This window comes from Camelus dromedarius, chromosome 13 (assembly GCF_036321535.1).
Source record: "Camelus dromedarius isolate mCamDro1 chromosome 13, mCamDro1.pat, whole genome shotgun sequence".
NCBI classification, from domain to species: Eukaryota; Metazoa; Chordata; class Mammalia; order Artiodactyla; family Camelidae; genus Camelus; species Camelus dromedarius.
This window is the reverse complement of record NC_087448.1, coordinates 51,213,546-51,232,500: the sequence shown is the minus strand read 5'-3', so window position 1 is coordinate 51,232,500 and position 18,955 is coordinate 51,213,546. Positions and strand designations below refer to the sequence as shown.

The 18,955-nt window shown below is 39.2% G+C and overlaps 1 protein-coding gene across 6 annotated transcripts in view; it reads left to right on the top strand.

The window, feature by feature from the left end:
- The window catches only part of EPSTI1 (epithelial stromal interaction 1), a 78,073-nt gene that overhangs the window by 45,802 nt on the left and 13,316 nt on the right, over positions 1-18,955 (top strand). For 3 of the 6 annotated variants that reach the window (XM_064493126.1, XM_064493128.1, XM_064493129.1), the window contains exons 8-9: positions 6,931-6,963; positions 8,672-8,755. The exons of 1 other annotated variant lie outside the window; for it this stretch is intronic. In XM_064493126.1, the coding sequence (XP_064349196.1) occupies positions 6,931-6,963; positions 8,672-8,755 (117 nt within the window). The remainder of the gene's footprint in view (positions 1-6,930; positions 6,964-8,671; positions 8,756-18,955) is intronic. 2 more of the 6 variants (XM_010980866.3, XM_031466051.2) reach the window with 2 other exon arrangements.

Here is an 18,955-nt window from a genome sequence, read left to right as displayed (position 1 = left end):
AGATGCCCCATCCAGGAGGCTGGTGGTACTCCTGGTAGAACACCGCTGTGGACATTCACCTGCCACAGTGGAGAACTTGAACCTCGTTCCGTGGGTACAGAAGGTACTGAAAAGTTTTAAACAGGGAAGTTTCCTGACCAGATATGCCATTTAGCTGATCACACTGGTAACCACGTGAAGCATGGAACTAAAGGAACACAGAGGCCTCTAGGAGGCTTCTGTATGATTCTCGAGGAGGAGTGATGGAGACTTGAAGTAGGTCAGTGGGTGAGAGGGTGGAGATGAGTGTTCAGAACAGAGAACCATGGAAAAGCTGAAACTGGCAGGGCTTGGTTATTGTCTGGCTAATTGGGGACAAGAAAGTAAGTGTCATTAAGGATGACTCTGGGAAAGGGTTGTAGTTGAAAGAAAAGATCGGTTTAAGTTTTAAAGTCTTAGCTTCTCTGGGTTTAGGCAGGTAAATGCTAAGTTGTTTGAGAAGCCGGATCTGCAGCCCTTTTCTCTTTGGTGACCACTTTTTAAAATGTCAGGAGGACATTATGACTCTCCTTAGGAAACGGTCATTCCAGTCTTATCTACAAATGTCTAAGTGCTCCTTTTTTCTCCCCCTTCTAATGTGGTGTTCCAAGGTCCAGATTTGGTACTGTGGGCCCCACAAGTCATATCAAATCCATCATCCCTCTCCCCACATCCCAGGTCGCTGGGGGAAGGAGTTGAGAAGCTGCAGGTGGTAGAATTAAATCAGACAGATGCCTTTAAGTGTTGACTTTTTTAAAGCACATGAGGCACATGGATAAAAATGAAAGCCAACTGCCCCAAGTGTTCAGAGTGGTGGGAGTGAGAGGATATGGCCAGAAAGGGAAGGACTAGAGAGCGGTGCTTCCAAACATTGATGGGCACACGGATCACCCGTGGACCGTGCCCTGGTTCAGGCAGGAGAGCTGCTCCTTGACGTCTGTCTGGGGAGCTTTTGCAGGTGGGGGGAGTCGGATGGCTTTACCACCTGGGTGTTTGGCTGGCAGGATGGTCTTGACTTCTGTTTGAGGGCTTCTTGAATCCTGTGGTTGAAACACCTGGTGGAACTAGGTATACCCACTCTATTGATTTTGGCTCATTTCTTCAATTTAACAAGATCATCCTGCATTTTAATCTTGTCGTCCAAGGCATTAGTAATGACTCCCAGAGCTGCATTTTCTGTGGATTGATTAGTGCATGAGTCATAAGATCCTCAGAGCTATTAATAGAAAATACGGAGCGAGATTGGACCCAGGATGGCTCCTTACCGAACCACATTCAATAGCTGCTCCCATTTTGACATCAAGCAATTAATAATTGGTGGGTGTTCAATATACTTCAGTGACTTTTTACCCATATTGTATTCTTCCCATGCTGTCTAATCCATATGCGTGGAATTCCTCAGAGACTGCACTGCAGAATCATTTGTAATGCTTTCGGAAAATCAGATATGTACGTTACACTTCTGGGAGGTTAAAAGAAGACACCTGCAGTTTGTCTTAAGTATGGTCAGTGCATAGAAAGTGAACACTGCGTGATCCCCATACATGTGGGCTGTGAGGAGCTGCAAGGCTTCAGGTTTTTAAAAGAACAATTTAAATTTTACTACCTAATGCAAGTTTCCTGGGAAAATGGTTCTTCTTAGACTTTATTTAAGTGTGGATCTGCCATGTCAGATGCAAATTTAATAAATGCTATATAATGTTGTTGATGAAAACTGACGAGCAGAAAATTCCTGGAGGTGTCACAAAAGACAACCTCAGACGAAGGGAACTTACAATGTCCACTTATGCAGGGTGGGTATAGTTCTGTGTACTGGGTATGGATGTGGAAGCAGGTACACCAGCATCATTACACCCTCCACAGTCTTCATCCTTGGATATTTTCAGCTGTACAATAATGTGCAACCCATCTCTGGTTGGCTGCCCGCCCTGGCTCTTCTACAGAGAATACTAATTTAAAAAAAACCACCCGGTGTTCCCCTGTCCAGTGGTTCCCTATATCTTCAAGGATTAAGTCAAATGTCTTAGCTTTAGCACAAAGCCCTCTCTGCTCTGCCAACCTCTGCACCTTCTCCTCCTCACCCCTGCAACTCACCTCCCTGCTATCCTGGTGCCTCGGTCTCTGCCACTCCAAGTGTGGTCCATGGACCAGGAGTATGGGCATCACCTGGGCACTTATAGAAATGTAGACAAATCTCAAGACCCACTCCAGACCCGAATCAGAACACAGTCCACAGGTGATTTGTGTTCAACACTCAAAGGCGTCCATCCCTTGCACCCCTTCAACCCGATGTCTGCTTCAATTCTTTAAACTCCTTGTGTATTTTTCCATTGCTGCCATAAAGAAGTTTTGCAAATTTAGTAGCTTAAAACAACGTAGATTGATTCTCTCATAATTCTGGAGGTCAGAAGTCAGACATGGGTGTGAAGGGACTAAAATCAGGGTTAGCTGGGCTGGTTCCTTCTGAAGGCTCAAGGGGGAATCGATTCCTTGTCTCTCCTGGCTTCTCTTGGCTCCTTGGCACAGGGATCACTCTAGCCTTGACTTTCATCCTCACGTCACCTCCTCTCTGCTCTTTGACCTTCTTGCCTTCCTCTTATAAGGACCATTGTGATTATATTGGTCCCACTGGATCACCGGGGAGCACCTCCCCATCTCCAGATTCTCAATTTCTGCAGAGTCCTTTTCACCTTGTAACAGTCACAGCTCCCAGGGATTAGGGCCCGGATGTCTTTGGGGGACGTCATAATTCACCCCACCTCACTCCCTTTGCTGTGCATTTTATTTGGCTCTGCAGACCTGTCACTGTATATAATGCTCTCTCTCAGTGAATCAGTTTTAGATCTTACTCATTTCTTCCCCCCATTCTCCTAATAGAATTAATTCAGGATTTCAGGCTTTCCCTTATTATGACCCTACAAGTATTTTCTCACCACCAAGCCAGTTATACTGTAGATTTTCCTTCTCCTACAACTTGGAAACAATTTCATTTTATTTGTGCGTTTTCTTGGTTTCCTGTGAACATGTGACTGTCTTCCTTTAGCTTCTGTGACTGTTCTCCAATTCCTCTTGATGAAAATTTCCACACATTTTTTTTTCCCCCACTTTGTTCCTTTCAGATAACTTGTCAATTCCGGGTTTCTTTCCCTTCTGGCAACGTCCCACTCCCTCGTTATGGGAAAATTATTATTCAAATCTCAGGCTTCCTTGATTGATCCCTCCTCCCTCCTGACCTAACCTGGGCTGGTTGGGCTTTAGGCACAACGTGCGCAGCTGTTCTGGGACTGTCCTTTCCCCGAATGGCTCTCAACCTCACCCGAGCACTGGAAGCACCTGGGGGGGGGGGGGGGGCTTTAGAATTCCCCAGGGCCTGGCTTGCACACCTGGAGATCTTGCTATACTGTGGCTCGGGCTTTAGGCTTTTAAAGCTCCCTGAGTAATTCTAGTGTGCAGCCAAGGAGGAGACTCACTGCTTTAATGTCATCTAGGGAGTTGCTTTTATTGCTTTCCTGTGTTTGGTTCTCTGATTTCTGGGTCTTGTTTCTTCTCTCTCTGTCTCTCTCTCTTTTTCTTTTTTTTTTTTTTTTTTTTTTTTTTTTGCTTTATTTCTTTGTTTTGGTAGAGTGGATTATTTAGTAGCTTCCCAAGAGAAGATGTAAGTTCAGGTCCTTGCATGTCTGAAACTCTTTATTCAGCCCTCACACTTGGCTTGCAATTTTCTGGTAAGTATTCCAAATTGCAAATCACTTCCCTTCAGCATTTTGACGGCATTGCTCTCCTAACTTTGAGTTATTTGTTCCTGAGAAATCCAAAGCCATCTGAATTTCAGGTCTTATATGGGGGGCTTTTCCCTGCTTCCCTGAAACTATTTTAGTATCTCCTCTTTTTTTTTTCTTTCTGGTATTCTGTAATTTCATAATGAGATGCCTTAGTGTAAGGCTTATTTTTATTCATTTCCAGTCTGGAAATTTACCTCTAGTTTTAGATGATTTTCTTGTGTTATTTCTTTGATTTATTTCCCTTCATTTTCTCTTTATGGGATACTTTTTTTTTTTTTCTCTTTTAATGGAAGTACTGGGGATTGAACCCAGGACCTTGTGCATGCTAAGCACATGCTCTACCACTGAGCTCTACCCTCCCCCTTTATGAGATTCTTATTATTCAAATCTTAGGCCTCCTTGACTTATCTTCTAATTTTTTGCAAAAATATGTTTTTCTCCTCTAATGTATCTTTGCCCCTACTTCCTGACATATTGAGTTAGGAAAAAACCCCAGTCCTTTCCCTCTGGAGTGTCTCTTTTACCCCTCTGCCGCTACCACACACACCTCTTCTGACGCCAGGTGCCAGGGGAGGTTTGCCCCACCAAGCAATTCTGCAACACCAGTTAAGTGTCTTAGGATTCAATCCAATACTGACGCTCTCTTCCTGGAGACAGCATCAGATCCCACAGTTTAAGGGCTCAGTCCCACAGGACCGCTCCCCACTGCAGATGCTGATCACAAGTGGCAGGTCCCCTGGTTACCCACAACTTCTGTCCAATTTGGCCACAAATCAAAAGTTCCCATGTCTTGCACCCTGGGTTTGATGAATTTGCTAGAGCTGCTCACAGAACTCAGGGAAATACTTGTGTTCACCAGTTTATGAAAAAATATGGTAAAGGATACAGATGAACAACCAGAGGAAGAGATACATAGGGTGAGGTCAGGGAGGGTCCCCAGCGCAGGAGCGTCTGTCCCTGTGGAGCTGGGCTGTGGCCACCTTCCTGGTAGATGGATATATTCACCTACCTGAAAGTTCCCTGAACCCCTGTATCTCTGGGATTTTTATGGCAGCTTTCTCATGTACACATGATGAGTTAATAACGCCACTTCCACCCCCTTATTCCTTGCTGGAGGGTGGAAGTTTGAAACTGAAAATTCCAAACTTTCTATCATGACTTGGTCTTTCTGATGACCAGCCCCCATCCAGGAGCCCACAGGAAGTTGCCTAAGTAGAACAGAAGATGCTTCTTATGCTTTAATCACTTCACAAATTATAATGGTTTAGGAGCCCTGTGTCAGGGATGGGTCAAAGCTCAAATATTTGAACAAGAGATGCTCTAAACCATTCAGGAAATAACAAAGATTTTAGGAACTCTATACCAAAAATGTGGGAATATCTTTTATGTATAATATATATAACATAAAAGTTATATGCTATAAACTATATATATGTACAAAATATATATAAAATATAAAAATATATAAAATGTACATAATTATTTTTCCTGTTATCCCACACATTTTCTTGACTTTATCTTCTAAATATTTTTCTGGTTTGTCTTTTTTGTAGGGGAAGGGGAAATACTTTTAATTTCCAAGAGCTCCATCTTTCTCTGTTGCTTGGGAAAAATAGCAACCTATTCTTGTTTCATGGACAAAATATCGCCCTCTACTTCTCAGAGGAAGCCATGCAGGGAGCAGAAGAAAACTGCAAAGAAGGGCCTAGAGGCTCACCATTCATTCTCAGCCTGGGATTTGACGGCGGCTGCCTTCTGTCATAGACCTGCCTGGTTTAGTTCATCTGGAGAATATACTTTTGATTTCCTGTCAGGGCTGGGAGGATTAGAACCTGAATTTTCTGGGAGGAGCAGGCATAGCTGCCTTCCTTTCATCCATCTTCCCCAGTTGCTGGTGAATCCATTTCTGGGATCCTCACGTTGCTCTGAGGGGAAGACTGGCTTCTTGTGGGTCTTTTATCCTTCACTGGCAAGTCTTTAGGTTATTTTTTTCTCATCCTAAACACTTCCCATTTCTTCATCTACTTTGTCTTCATAGATTTCTGTCTGGGACTCTAGACATCTCTCGGCTTCTGAAGATGGAGTTTGTGTTTGTTTTACTTCCTCCTCTGGTTAGGGTAATTTTTGAGAGCAGAATGGAGCAGAAACGTATTCACGCCACCATCTTGAAATGGGGACTTGGTGCTTGTCACGAGTTGAATTGCGTCCCCCCCCAAAATTTATATGTTGAAGTCCTAACCCCCTAGTCCATCAAAATGTGACCTTATTTGGAGATTGGGGCTTTACCGAGCTCATCAAGATAAGATGAGATCATTAGTGTGGGTTCTAACCCAGGAGGACAAGTGTCCTTATGAAAGGGGGCAATCTGGACACAGGAGCAGACGTGTATAGAGGGACGATGATGTGGGGAGACACATGTAGGAGACGGTCATCTACAAGCCAAGGAGAGAGGCCCAGACCCTTCCCTCAAAGCCCTCAGATGGAACCAGCCTTACAGACACCTTGATTTTGGACTTCTGGCTTCCATGGAAGGCAATCAATTTCTGTTGTTTATGCCACCCAGCTCGGAGGATTTTGTAGCCCCAGCAAACTACTCCAATGCCACTTTTCATTCATTCACACAACGCCCTGCCGCCTGCTTAGTCTGATTCCTACTCTTTAAAACACAACTTTGCGCCACCCGCTTTGAGAAGGTGTGCTTGATCCGATTTAACTAAATGTCATTCTTTTTAGCTTCCTCTACCACAATACCTCTCATGCTGTACTGCAATCATTAATCTTCTTGTTTTCCTTCCACACGAGGCCATAAGCCTTTGAGGTCTGGGGTCATGTCTTACCACGGTGCCTGTGCATAGGAGGCTGAAATATTGCTTATTGAGTGAATATACTATAAGCGTAGCTTGTGAGGGGGGATGAGTAAAAGTGTATATTTTAATGGAATAACAAAAATTTAGTTTTTAAATCCACTACACTTTAATAAAAAATAAAATTAAAAAGTTTAGTTTTAATATATTAAATCAATATTTAATGATAGAAAAATTATGTAAATTCAATGGCAGAAATTTCTGGGACTTAGAACTAAGAAAAATAGTAATCAGAAATCCGTCCCCCCCACCCCAATATTTTTGAACAGAAACTTCCTGTTCTGCCTAGGGATCACAGCTGGGTAAGTAAGCATTAGGACTGCAAGTAAAATTGAATTCTTTTTTTTGTTTTCTTCTTTTTAAAATTGAAGTACAGTCAATTGCAACGTGTCAATTTCTGGTGTACAGCATCATTCTAAGTTGAGCTGTTAATGTCTATAATAATATTGAACCTGTAGTTGAAATACCAGCCTTGAACTCTTTGTAGCTGAGAAGCCAAGTGACTTCCCAGTTTCTGTGGCCTTTTCATTGACACTTTATGGATCTAACCATTTTTTTGTTTTCTGTGTCAATAACTAGGACCCATATTCTGATAAAAGAACAACAAAGTGCTTAAGTTTAAAAGGAAGATAGACAAATGTGTTCCTCACTCAAGGCATCATATCGACTTAAACTAAATATCTTACTCCTCCTTTTAGTCCCTTGAGTAGAAGATGTGCCCCCTGGCCCCCTCCCCCTCTTTCTGTTCTGATATGGAATATTTGTGATGAAAACTAGCCTTCTCTAATGTAAAAAGGAGTCTCTGGAGAATGACTCACCACCTTTTCTATCGTATCATAGTCCCCTCGTGTTCAGGATAAAGTCCTAGCATATGTTTGCCTGTCTGATTAGCAGGGCTTGGATCTAGGTGGGCTTTCTGAGCACATCTGGAAGTGCCCCAGGCGATACAGTTCCCAAAGCCGCTCTTCCCTTCTGGCAAGTGCTGCTTCTTATTTGATGGAATATGGGTTTTATAGTGACAGAAATGGGGGAATGAATTAAGAAGTGCTTGAGAAAAATTACAGTAAGGGAAGGGGGGGGGGACACCGGGCGACGTAAGCTTTATGGATTATTAGTCCAAGGAACCGGGCCTGAAATATGTCGCCTGCTGCTATAATGCTGCTGGTAGTTTTATGAGAACAATGGAATTTTCAACGTGTTAGCTTATCAGACCGGCTTCTCTGCCTAAAAGAGGGTAAACTGCAAATCAATGTGAGGGAGAGAAAGTGTGTGAGAAATGAACAGACTGACTGCTTGAAATCTCATAACTTCTAGCAGACGTGGTGGAACCCTGGCGTGGAAGGTGGGTGGGACAATAGTGGGATATCGTACCGTGTGTGCTGGCTCTTTGGAGGTTCCCCCTTGAGGTCCTAATTCAGCCAGAAATGATGACTGCTGTGCTCTCAAACAGCCTTTGCTTTGCCTCTTAGGACCAGAAATGAACTTCAGGTATAGATTAGGGGCGTGAAGACTTAGAAAGGAACGCATCTCTGGAATTACATGTTATCCATCACCAGCTGACAAGCGATTTAATAGGACAGCGTTAATGATCACAAGACATGTCAATGCTCTGTAGTCAGTGTCACCATTGCTTGCCTCTGATATTCATCAGCTAGTTGGAATATTCTTGAAAAACATATTTAACTTTCCTCTATTTCCAATCCTTCTCACTAGAAAGAATAAACTGTGTTGATTATCTCTGAGGGGATATTTTTAAAGCTTAACTAAACAAACATTTACATCATCCTCTAAAACGTGCTGGATGATTGTGCTTAGATGTGCCTTCTTTTTATACATCCCAAGGGGCATCTTCAGACACATGCATAAATCACTCAGTAAGCAAGTGTATGTGGAGAGCTTACTATCTGCTTAGTACAGAGGTTGAGTAGTTTGAACCAGACCCATGGTGGGCAGACCAGTATATCGTGGTGATGCCTTTTCCCACGATTTTTTTTTCCTGTACCATTATAGGCCAGAAGCTGGGCTTGTATGAATTCTCTAAAGGAAGGGGAAAATCGAAAATTGCAAAAGATGAAGGAAGAACAACATCAGGAGGTACTTGAAAACCCTATTAGCCACTGCTGATTATTTGCTGGTGGTACTAGATCATTTTACAGGATTTCTGAACCGAAATATACACATCCATGAAAATCCTGAAAAAATAACGCAGGCATGAAAAATGGTGACATGGTGGTGAATGTGTTTTAGGAGGATGGTGGTGTGGTGGCTCCGTCCGGTCAAAACTCTCATGACACTGAGCCTCATAGGGGGCAACAGTGTGTCTGCTGTAGTTGGCACCAGCATTTCATGGAGAAGATGCTAGAGCCCTTGGGAACTTCTGATCGAGAAAACATAACCAGTGCCACTGCCATTTTTTAAACTGAAGGTATATGATATTGCAAAGAGTGTCCGGAGAACACTACAATGTGTAACAAACAAAGCAGACATACAAAATCATGAAACTGGCTTAAATGTTCACCTAAAAATACACACATAATAAAATGTAAAGATGCTCGACACACATACAAATATGTGAGGCATCCCAAATAAAACATATAGTTTCAAGTAAAATGAGCAATAAAAATCAGTGAAATGAATGCAGAGCCTCTAAGAAAAGTGCTTAATGGGTAATAATCCTTATTAGAATACGAAATTTCTGGCATGGTAGCTGAAAACAGTGTTGTGACTTAATGGTCGTACCTACTTTTGATACTTAGGCTCAGTGGTACCAGAAATCCTCAACAGGGGTGGGGATGATGAGGAAGATGGGCGTCCACTCCAAGGGACCACTTCATTCTAGGTCTTTTTTTTTTTTTTTTAATGGCAGTGCTGGGGACTGAACCCAGGACCTCATGCACGCTAAACATGTACTCTACCACTGAGCTAGACCCCTTCACCCTGTCCTCTAAAAATGCTAAATAAATTATTCAGCTAGTTGGAGACCATCATCTTCCCCATCATTTTGATTTTCCAGTTTTTTTCTTGCTGGATTAGTGGTTGATATAGCCTGTCATTTCTTCCAGAATATCTTTCAAAATCTGTTTTATCAATTATCCAATTAGCTAATTTTAACTCCCTTTCTGATTTCCTTGACTTGGTTTAATTTGTGTTTTTTTTTCTCCTTTTATGTCTTTGCTGCACAAGTTCACTTACATAGCAGTTGTGTGTGGAAATCACATTAAGAAATACATACTAATGATTGTTGCTATAATTTGACCCTTTTGAGTCCTACCCTCCTCCTGACAGTGGTCAGCCCCTTACTCTTCCATAGTTTCATCCAGCATAAGTACACGTGACTATGTCACTGAGCTGTTTTGTGTACAGTAGGTGGTAATTAAATTATTGAAAGAAATAATGTAAGTTGATCTAGTTATCAAGCTTGTATACAAGCAATGAAGAAACCACGAAACATTTTTATCCCTTGGTGTTTAAAAAATGTTTTTTTTCCCCTTTGGGCAAAGGCCTCATATTGAAACCTACAATTAAATAAGCAATGCTATAATAAGATTCTAGTAATTAGCAAGTAGAAGTGAAATCGGGTGTACACTCGTGTTATATTTTCAGTAACGTCTGTCAAATGATACAAAAGTGTTGGATCAGTTTCTGTGATCTTTTAACTTATTTCCAAGTGCTGAGGTACTTAGATACTGAGGGGAGTGTTGTGAAATCAGGGTAGATATGATTTAGTTTAAAACAACTTCTAGTGGATTTTGAATAGTGTTTTATAAAGTTTGGCGTATATATTTAGAACATGAAGACCATGAAAAGTAGGACAGTTTTACAAAGAGAATGCTCAACAGATTAGAAAATCATATCAGGGCTTTAATTTTCAGGTTGAGCAGTTATTTTAAACAGTGGAAAATTAAGCTTTTTATTTCTTAATCTTGTTTTTTTTCTGGAGTTAGACAAATACTGATACATACAGATTTGCTGGTTATTGATTGAACATTCTCTCCTTTCACATAAATCATTTCCCTTTACTTACTGAAGCTTTCAGTAAAATGAATAACTAGCATATGGGTAATTCCATCACTCAGGATTTCAGTAACGGTAGAATACATAAGAATATTTACCTTATTTTTGCTTCTCTCCCTTTCTGTTCAGTCTGTTGTTAGAAAATGTCTACTGGAGGCATTCCCTGATTGGTAGAGTCTGTTACTTCTTATCCCTTCAGTGATTTAGCATAAGAAAACAGGAAGAGTCACGTACCTGGTGAGAAGATACGGAAAATAACACATTTGTATCATTGCATCTATTCATGGGTTTGTTCCTTACATTCATTCAGCAAATACTTATTGACAACCTACTGTGGAGTAATTGGAGAGGAGGTCATCTGGGTTAAGTTGAGGGGACAGCACCTTGATCTTGCTCTATTTGTCTCTGACTTCCACATTCTCCCATTGCTCTGGTCTCTGGGGACAGTAGGTGCTTCCATAAGTTTAACTTCTCAATAGTTTACATTTGATTCAATTCCCTTCCGCCTCCCCATACCTTCAATATTTTCTTCATTGACTACTACTCTTTTTGGCAACAAGTGCTGACGCTTGCCATTCTAAAATAAAGAAGCCAACCAACTCTTTCCTTGATTCTGCTCTCCTCACAGACATCACCTTTCCTGCTTCTACTAAAAAAAAAAAAAAAAAAAAAAAAAAAAAGGTAAAGGTAATCTTACTGTAATCACATCTTTATTACCCATTTTGTCCTTAATGCTTTATGTTCTGGTTTCTATTCGCAAATGGTCTTACTGAAACTGCTCTCTAAACTTAAAATCCCTTCTGAATGTTCAATTCAGTGGTCTTTCTGTCATCCATATGTCCCTGTAACCTTGTGACATTATTTAAAACCATTTTGAAGCCTTCATTTTCTGGCTTTTTTTTTTATACATACTGTATTATTCTGGTTGATGTATCTCAGAGTAATTTATCCCAGTGTTCATCCATCCATCTATCCATCCACCCGTCCATTCTGTTAACAAACATGTATTGAGCTCCTATTATATACTGAGCCTTCTGCAAGATACTGGAGCTTCAATTAAGAACAGGATAGACAAGGTTCCTGCACTCCTAAAGTTTACTTTTTCACGGAGGAGACAGACAATTAAACGGAGACAAAGAAATAAAACATTGCACTTTTATTTTACAGTGATTAATCACTTGGTAGTAATTAATGCTGCAAAAGAAAAAAATGTGTGTTGTGATAACTTCAGAATGGTGTATCGAATATTGTTGACTGCCTACTTCTCTCCTAAAACCCTATTTTTCCCCTTCATGATTCATCCTACTTTAGCATGGCCTGTGTTTCAGAGAAGTCAGACACCACCCTGGTGCAGGGATCCATTCACAAATGGTCTCTGAATGGGAGTTTCATTCTCCTCGACTGTGATTGGTTCAGCCATTGACATGGGAAGCAATTCCAACCAATGAGACTTATGGGAAGCCTGTCTTTCAGCACAGATTTTTATCAACATGAAATATACTACTGTCCCCATTTAGTGACTTTTCAGCTTGATTTTTTGCCTTTTTATTTTGTCTGATTCTAATATTTTTTTCTGTCAACCTTTTTGTTAGAATTTATGTGCCAATTTCTTTTTCCGTCCCTTAATTTTAACCTCTCTGTGTCACTTGGCTTAAATTTCTAGTGACAAAAGTGGCTGATTTTTCTTTTATCCAATTTCGTAGACTCTTTTAGTACATTCTCATTTATTGTGATTTCTAGTGTGCTTGCACATATTCTTGCTACATAATTTACTTTTTAACTGTGTTTTCTTTCTTGTTTTCTGTTATTTTCTTGACTCTGAATTTTCTGTTCCATTTATTTACTTCTCTTCTTTTCTCTCTCCTCCCCATCATAAGAAATTTCACAGTGGGTTTTTTAAAGATTTAATTTAATTTATTTTAGGTTCTTTTTTGGGAGGAGGGGGATTTGGTTTATTTATTTACTTATTTATTTTTAGAGGAGGTACTGGGGATTGAACCCAGGACCTCATGTATGCTAAGCATGCACTATACTTCTGAGCTATATACCCTTTCCCCTCCAACTAGTCATCTCTGTGACCCCTTCCTGGAGCTTCTTCAGAAGCACAGCTAACTCAGCTCTAGTTCATCCTGCACCCTTGTTTCTCGGTATAATTGATCTCCTTTCTACCTTTCAGGAATTCAAAAAATTTTCAGATAAGCTGAGCACACTTACTGATTTTGCATGGTTATTGATTTTATATAGTCATTTGGAAAGTAAAAACAAACCAAAAAATGAGAACATACTTAAATTATTGGGTGACAGAGAAAACTATTATATAATACATTAAAAATCATGATGAGAGCACTTTATGGGGAATGCATGCAAAGCAGTGCTTTGAGACACTATACTCAGAGAAGGAAAAATCGTAAGTTTAAATCCAATCATTACTCAAAACAGAAATGAATTAAATATCCAACCTAAGAATTTAGAACAAGAACAAAAAACAATACTGAAGGAAGTCATTAAGATAAGAACAGAAATTAATAACAAAACTTCAAGAAACAGCTGTTATAAAAATCCAACAGCTTGTTCTTTGATAAGGTCAGCAGAATGAACAAATCTCTGGAAAGTCTAATCAAGAAAAGATTAGTAGAAATCAAATACACAACATTAGAAATGAGGGGCTAGAACCACAGTTTTAGAAAAGATTAAGTTTATATTACTATAGATAATACTATGCTAATGAATTGAATACGTGGATTAAGTAAATGGTTTTATAAAAAAATGTGAAACTCTAAAATGACTCAAAGAATTAAAATGAAAAACGAAAATGCAAGTGATTTCTAAAGTTTTCTGAAAATTACTTTCCCTTAACAAGCTAAACTTGGATAATTTTATAGGCAAGTTCATTAGAATTTTCAAGAAACAGATTTAAAAAACGTTTTTTTAAAAAAATTAAAATGTAGCTGATTTACAATGCTAGTTTCAGGTGTACAGCAAAATGATTCAGGTATATGTATGTGCATATATATAGTATATATATATATCTTATATATATATATATTTCAGATTCTTTTTCATTATATGTTGTTTACAAGAAATGGAATATAGTTCCCTGTGCTATACAGTAGGTCCTTTTTGTTTATCTATTTTATAGATAGTAATGTGTGTCTAAGGAACAGATTTTTTCCCCTATGCTCTACAAATTGTTTTACAGCAAGGAAAAAGATGAAATAATTTAGAATTAATATTATTTAATTATCATCTCCATGGTGTCACAACTTGATAAGGGGAATACGTGCACACACGCACACATGCACGCACACACACACACAGATTTACAGAGTTTAACATCTGAAAGAAAATTCTAGCTGCTGAGACTTTTTTTCTCTTAAATAATTTACCAAAGCAAAGTAAGGTTTATTCTGGGAATGTGAAGATGACTAGTTGTATATTATAACTTTTTATATCTTAATCACTGCAGTATGATCATGAGAGAAAAAGAATTTGACTACCTCTTTAGTTGTAAAAAATAGGCATTGATAGATTAAAATTTATCATTTTAAAGAGGAACTGTAGTAAACTAGAAATAAATTTTTTTTCTTAACATATAATCTTACAAACCAATAACCAACATTAATCTCAGTGGTGAAATATGAGAACAGTGAACAACAAAAGACTGTTTGCACCCCCTACCAACAACCAATATTGTTCTGGAAATTCTAACCTAGTGCATCTCAATGTTATTTGATGAAAAACTCTTTTTAGTAAAGAAAAAAAAAAAACCCTTAATATTGCATGGAACAAGGTTTGGGAATTGTTTTGGCCAACTTGAAAAGAAAAAAAAATTTAAAAAGGAGCTTATCTAATGATTGGAAATAAATAAAGTTGTTATTTATGTATGAGAGCAATTTGCCTACACAACCTAAGAGAATCAGCTGAAAAATGATGAGAACAAATGGAGTTAAATAAAAGTTGGTTATAAAACATATGTTTAAGAATCAACAACTTCCTCAAGTATTAGCAAAAACTACTTAGTAAACATGGAGATCTCATCTAAAAGCAACTATGTAAAAAATTGCTCAATCCCTAAAAACATTAGAAAAAAAACAGAAAAACCTGAGAACTTTCTCACGATCCATAAATATCCATGTGGATAAAGTGGAGATGGCTGGGGTGTCTGAGTGGTAAAATTCAGTCCTGTAGTAACTATAGTTCTATCCAAAGTAATTTGTGAGTTTAATGCAATTCCAGCAAAAATTTCAATGGCACATGAGGTAGTTTGAAAAACTATTTCTACACTTCAACTGGGAGAATAATCAAAAGAATAAATAAGAAACTTTACAAAAATTCAGATAATAATGTGTATGTTTGCTGGGCGAAGAAAGCTTACCCTATTAGCTGTTAAAAGATGCTGTGGACTCCCTTATACCGTTGCTGGCGAGAGGAACTGAAGAGCTCTCTGACAATATCAAATTCTAACATTTCCTAAATACAGAAGTATTAGATCTGAAAGGTATACAGCTATCCTGGGGAAATAATCAGAAAAGCACACAAGATGTACTTTTCTTTTTAAAATCACACCCATAGAAAGTTTGAAACCATTTGTTCAGGATAGAGGATCTGAAGGTTTTGAAGTTTGGAATATCATGCATCAATTACTACCATGCTTTAATGATGCAGGAATATGCTCACCTATGTGGGAATGAAAAAAGAAAGATGATAGAAAAGTCTGGGTGAGGGCTGAAGCCGACCTCTTCTTCCTGTACTCTGTGTACTTTACTTCATCTCTCTAAACCTTGCCTGTTACATATGACAGTGATGTTATTTACCTCGTGACATTGTTCCTAAGATTACAGGAGAGAGAAAAAGCATCTGGAAAGTTTATGCTCAGGCCTGGTACGTGGTAAGGCTGCAAACTTGTGAAGGCGATAAGCAGTTATAATCTATGTACGTACGTAAATCAAGAAATGAAGGAAATATATTGACACGTTAAAGGCACTTATCTCTGGGTGGCAAGTTTTTATGAGTGATTATCATGTTATTCTTTATAGTTTCTGTATTTTCTACATTTTCCCCAGTGGATAAGTAACTTTTTTGAGAAAAAAATATTTTTTTATGTTAGAAGAAATTTGGTAGGAAGAATTTCTGGGGGTAGGAGATAGCTAGATGATTCAATGACTATTATAGCTAAAAGTCCATTTTTTAATATTAAAATGATAACACTAACAGTAACTAGTAGGAGATTATCCACTTTTTAAAAATTGAAGTATAGTTGGTTTACAATACTGTGTTAATTTCTGGTGTACAGCATAATGATTCATTTTTATATATACATATATTTATTCCTTTTCATATTCTTTTTCATTATTGGCCATTATGAGGTATTGAATATAGTTCCCTGTACTATACAGTAGGGCCTTGTTGTTTACCTATTTTACATACAATAGTTAGTATCTGCAAATCTCGAACTTCCAATTTATCTTTCCCCACCCCTTTTTCCCTCTGGTAACATAAGGTTTTTTTCCTATGTCTGTGAGTCTGTCTTTGTTTTGTAAATAAGTTAATCTGTGTCCTTTTTTTTTTTTTTAAGATTCCACATATAAGTGATCTCATATGATATTTTTCTTTCTCTTTCTGGCTTACTTCACTTAGTATGATGATCTCCAGGTCCATCCATGTTGCTGCAAATGGCATTATTTCATTCTATTTTATGGCTCAGTAGTATTCCATTGTTTATATACACATTATTAATGCTATTTTTGACTCTCCTATTTTACCCATTTATATTCACTTCCTTGGATTTGGTGGGTCTCCTCTTAATATTTTGAGGTTGTTTCCACTTTTTCTTTTAGCCAAGGCCATTTTGTCCTTCTGGGCAAAGGTATTACTATGGGGGAACACAAAGCCAAGACTTCTCTAAGCTATCCCCTGCCCCCAAACCCTTTTCTTGTATTAAAAAAACATTAAAAGGTAGGGGTTTTTGAGTTTCATGGTGTCAGCTCCCCTGCTTCACTATCCTTTTCCTCTTGTTGAGTTGAAAGGACATTGTCTCCTGGGAGAAATATGTCCTGCCCGGGTGATGGCACTTTAATGTTTCCATAAAGCAGTCAAGCTGAACCATGTTGGAACACGCCCCACTGGAATTCAAACATGATTTTAAAATGACCCTATTCTAGTCTTCAATGACCACAGCCTTGCTTTGGAGATTGCATTTCCCTCCCAACTCATCAGCTTTCATGAGCGTCCAGCCTGGCACACACCTGCTTATTATATAGTTGACCCTTTGGTAAGTTGTAACATGGAGGAGTGGTTTCTATAACCTCTAGCAGGAGATGGTGACCCCTTTCCTTCTTGCCATTAGCTTGGGCCCCGGCCCTGATCATGGCAGCCCTTCCCCTGGTGAGAGCATCCCTGGAGGGCTGCACAGCGTTGTCCTCATTAACTATATACCATTAGGCCAGTGTTTACAGGAGGTTCTGCTCTTGGCATCTCCAAGATGATATTTTGTTCATCGCATTACTTAAGTATCTGCTCTGTATAGAGCTCCGTCTGAATGCAGGGAGATGTGTGGAGCAGTGAGAAAACACACGCACTTTCCTCTGGGATCCTTCATGGATGCACTTAAAATGTCACATGACATTCAGGAACATGTGTTCCTTATTTCTCTTGTTTGCATCTCTTCCTTTGTATTCCTGTGTTATGTTTCTTAACCTTGCATTTGGCAGCACCTTTCTTTCTGCTTTGCATCACGGTTCCTTCTGGGCCTGTCTCCCTCTTTATACTGTGATTTCCTTCCTGCTGGACCGGAATCTTCTTTGCATCTCTACCTTCAGCGTGAATCCAGGTATCTGGCAAATGGTTCATGCTTCACAAATTTTGTTGAGTGAGACAAGACTTGACAGTGCCTCAGATGCTGTGCGTCATGTCCCTCCTTCTTAGAGCGTTTTGATTTTCTTAATGTCTAAAGCTCAGTCCTTGGAACAAAGAACAACTTATTTTGTATCCACCCAACAAGGTGTTGCATTTCTAAGTGAGAACCGCGTAAATGAACCAGGGATATGCTTATAAGGCAGGCGGATGCATCCGCGGTGGCTGTTAGTTCAGCAGAACAAATTAATTAGCTGAAATGATTCTTCATGGCACTGAAAGAAAACCAGCCTCTCCCTAGTAAATATGCTTTGCTAGTTACAGGATAATAATCGTGAGTGCAGCCTTTCCGTCTGCCATCTGGAGCATCGTTCTTGCGTGGTGACGCCTCCCCAGCTCCCCGGGCCCGTTTCCTTCCTGCTCTGTGTTTTCTCCCCTCCTCTGTTCTCGCCTCTGTAACAAGATGCTGTCTGTTACTCCTTCTCCGTCCTCTTTTCTTCCTCCTGGACAGTTCTTGGTTTCATGATATAGTGTTTTGCTCTTTTACATCTTTATGTATTAAAAGCGTTATATTCATCGAGATTGAAAATTTATTTATTTATTTATTTTATTTGGGGGGGAGGTAATTAGCATGCATTGATTGATTGATTGATTGATTTTATTTTTTATTTAAGTGGAAGTACTGGGGATTAAACCCAGGACCTCGTGCATGCTAAGCACACGCTCTACCACTGAGCTATACCCACCCCATTTCTTTGGGATTTTTAAATAAAGGAAAGCCTAAAAAACCTGAAATGGTCTCCTACACAGATAAACCTTTGCTGATGGCACAAAGAAATGATATAATATTCATATGGGTCAAAAGTTAAAAAAACACTTTTTATGGTATTAAAATTTCCTTCCTCTGCCCATCTACCCTCTCTTCTTTTCTCTCCTGTGATAATTACAGTTAATATTTTAGTATGTGTTTTGCCATAAAAATGTGTAAAATATGATATATACCACCATATAGAAGTTGAAATGGATTTATGTCTCTTTTCTGTTTACATGGAGAAGTCCCAAGAAAACTGCTCTGAACCTTCTGAACCTAACTTTTATCGCTTAATGTATCGTAGAGATCTCCCCCTAGGCAAGCCCTGGACCTACGTCATTCTTTGTCACTGCTGCATAGTGTTCTGTTGTCTGGAGGGTCCACTTGATTGTGCCAGTTCCTTGTTGATGTGCATTAAGACTTTCTCTTGAACTTTTACTGTTCCAGTAAGACAGCTGTGACTCTCCTCATACACATATCTTTGAACACTTCTGCAAGAGGATGTGGACACTTTACATGTTGATGGTTTCTGCTAAATTGCTCTCCAAAAACTAAATTGGTTTTCACTAACTTAGAGACTCCACCAAAACACTTGAATGTACCTGATTCTCTAGCAA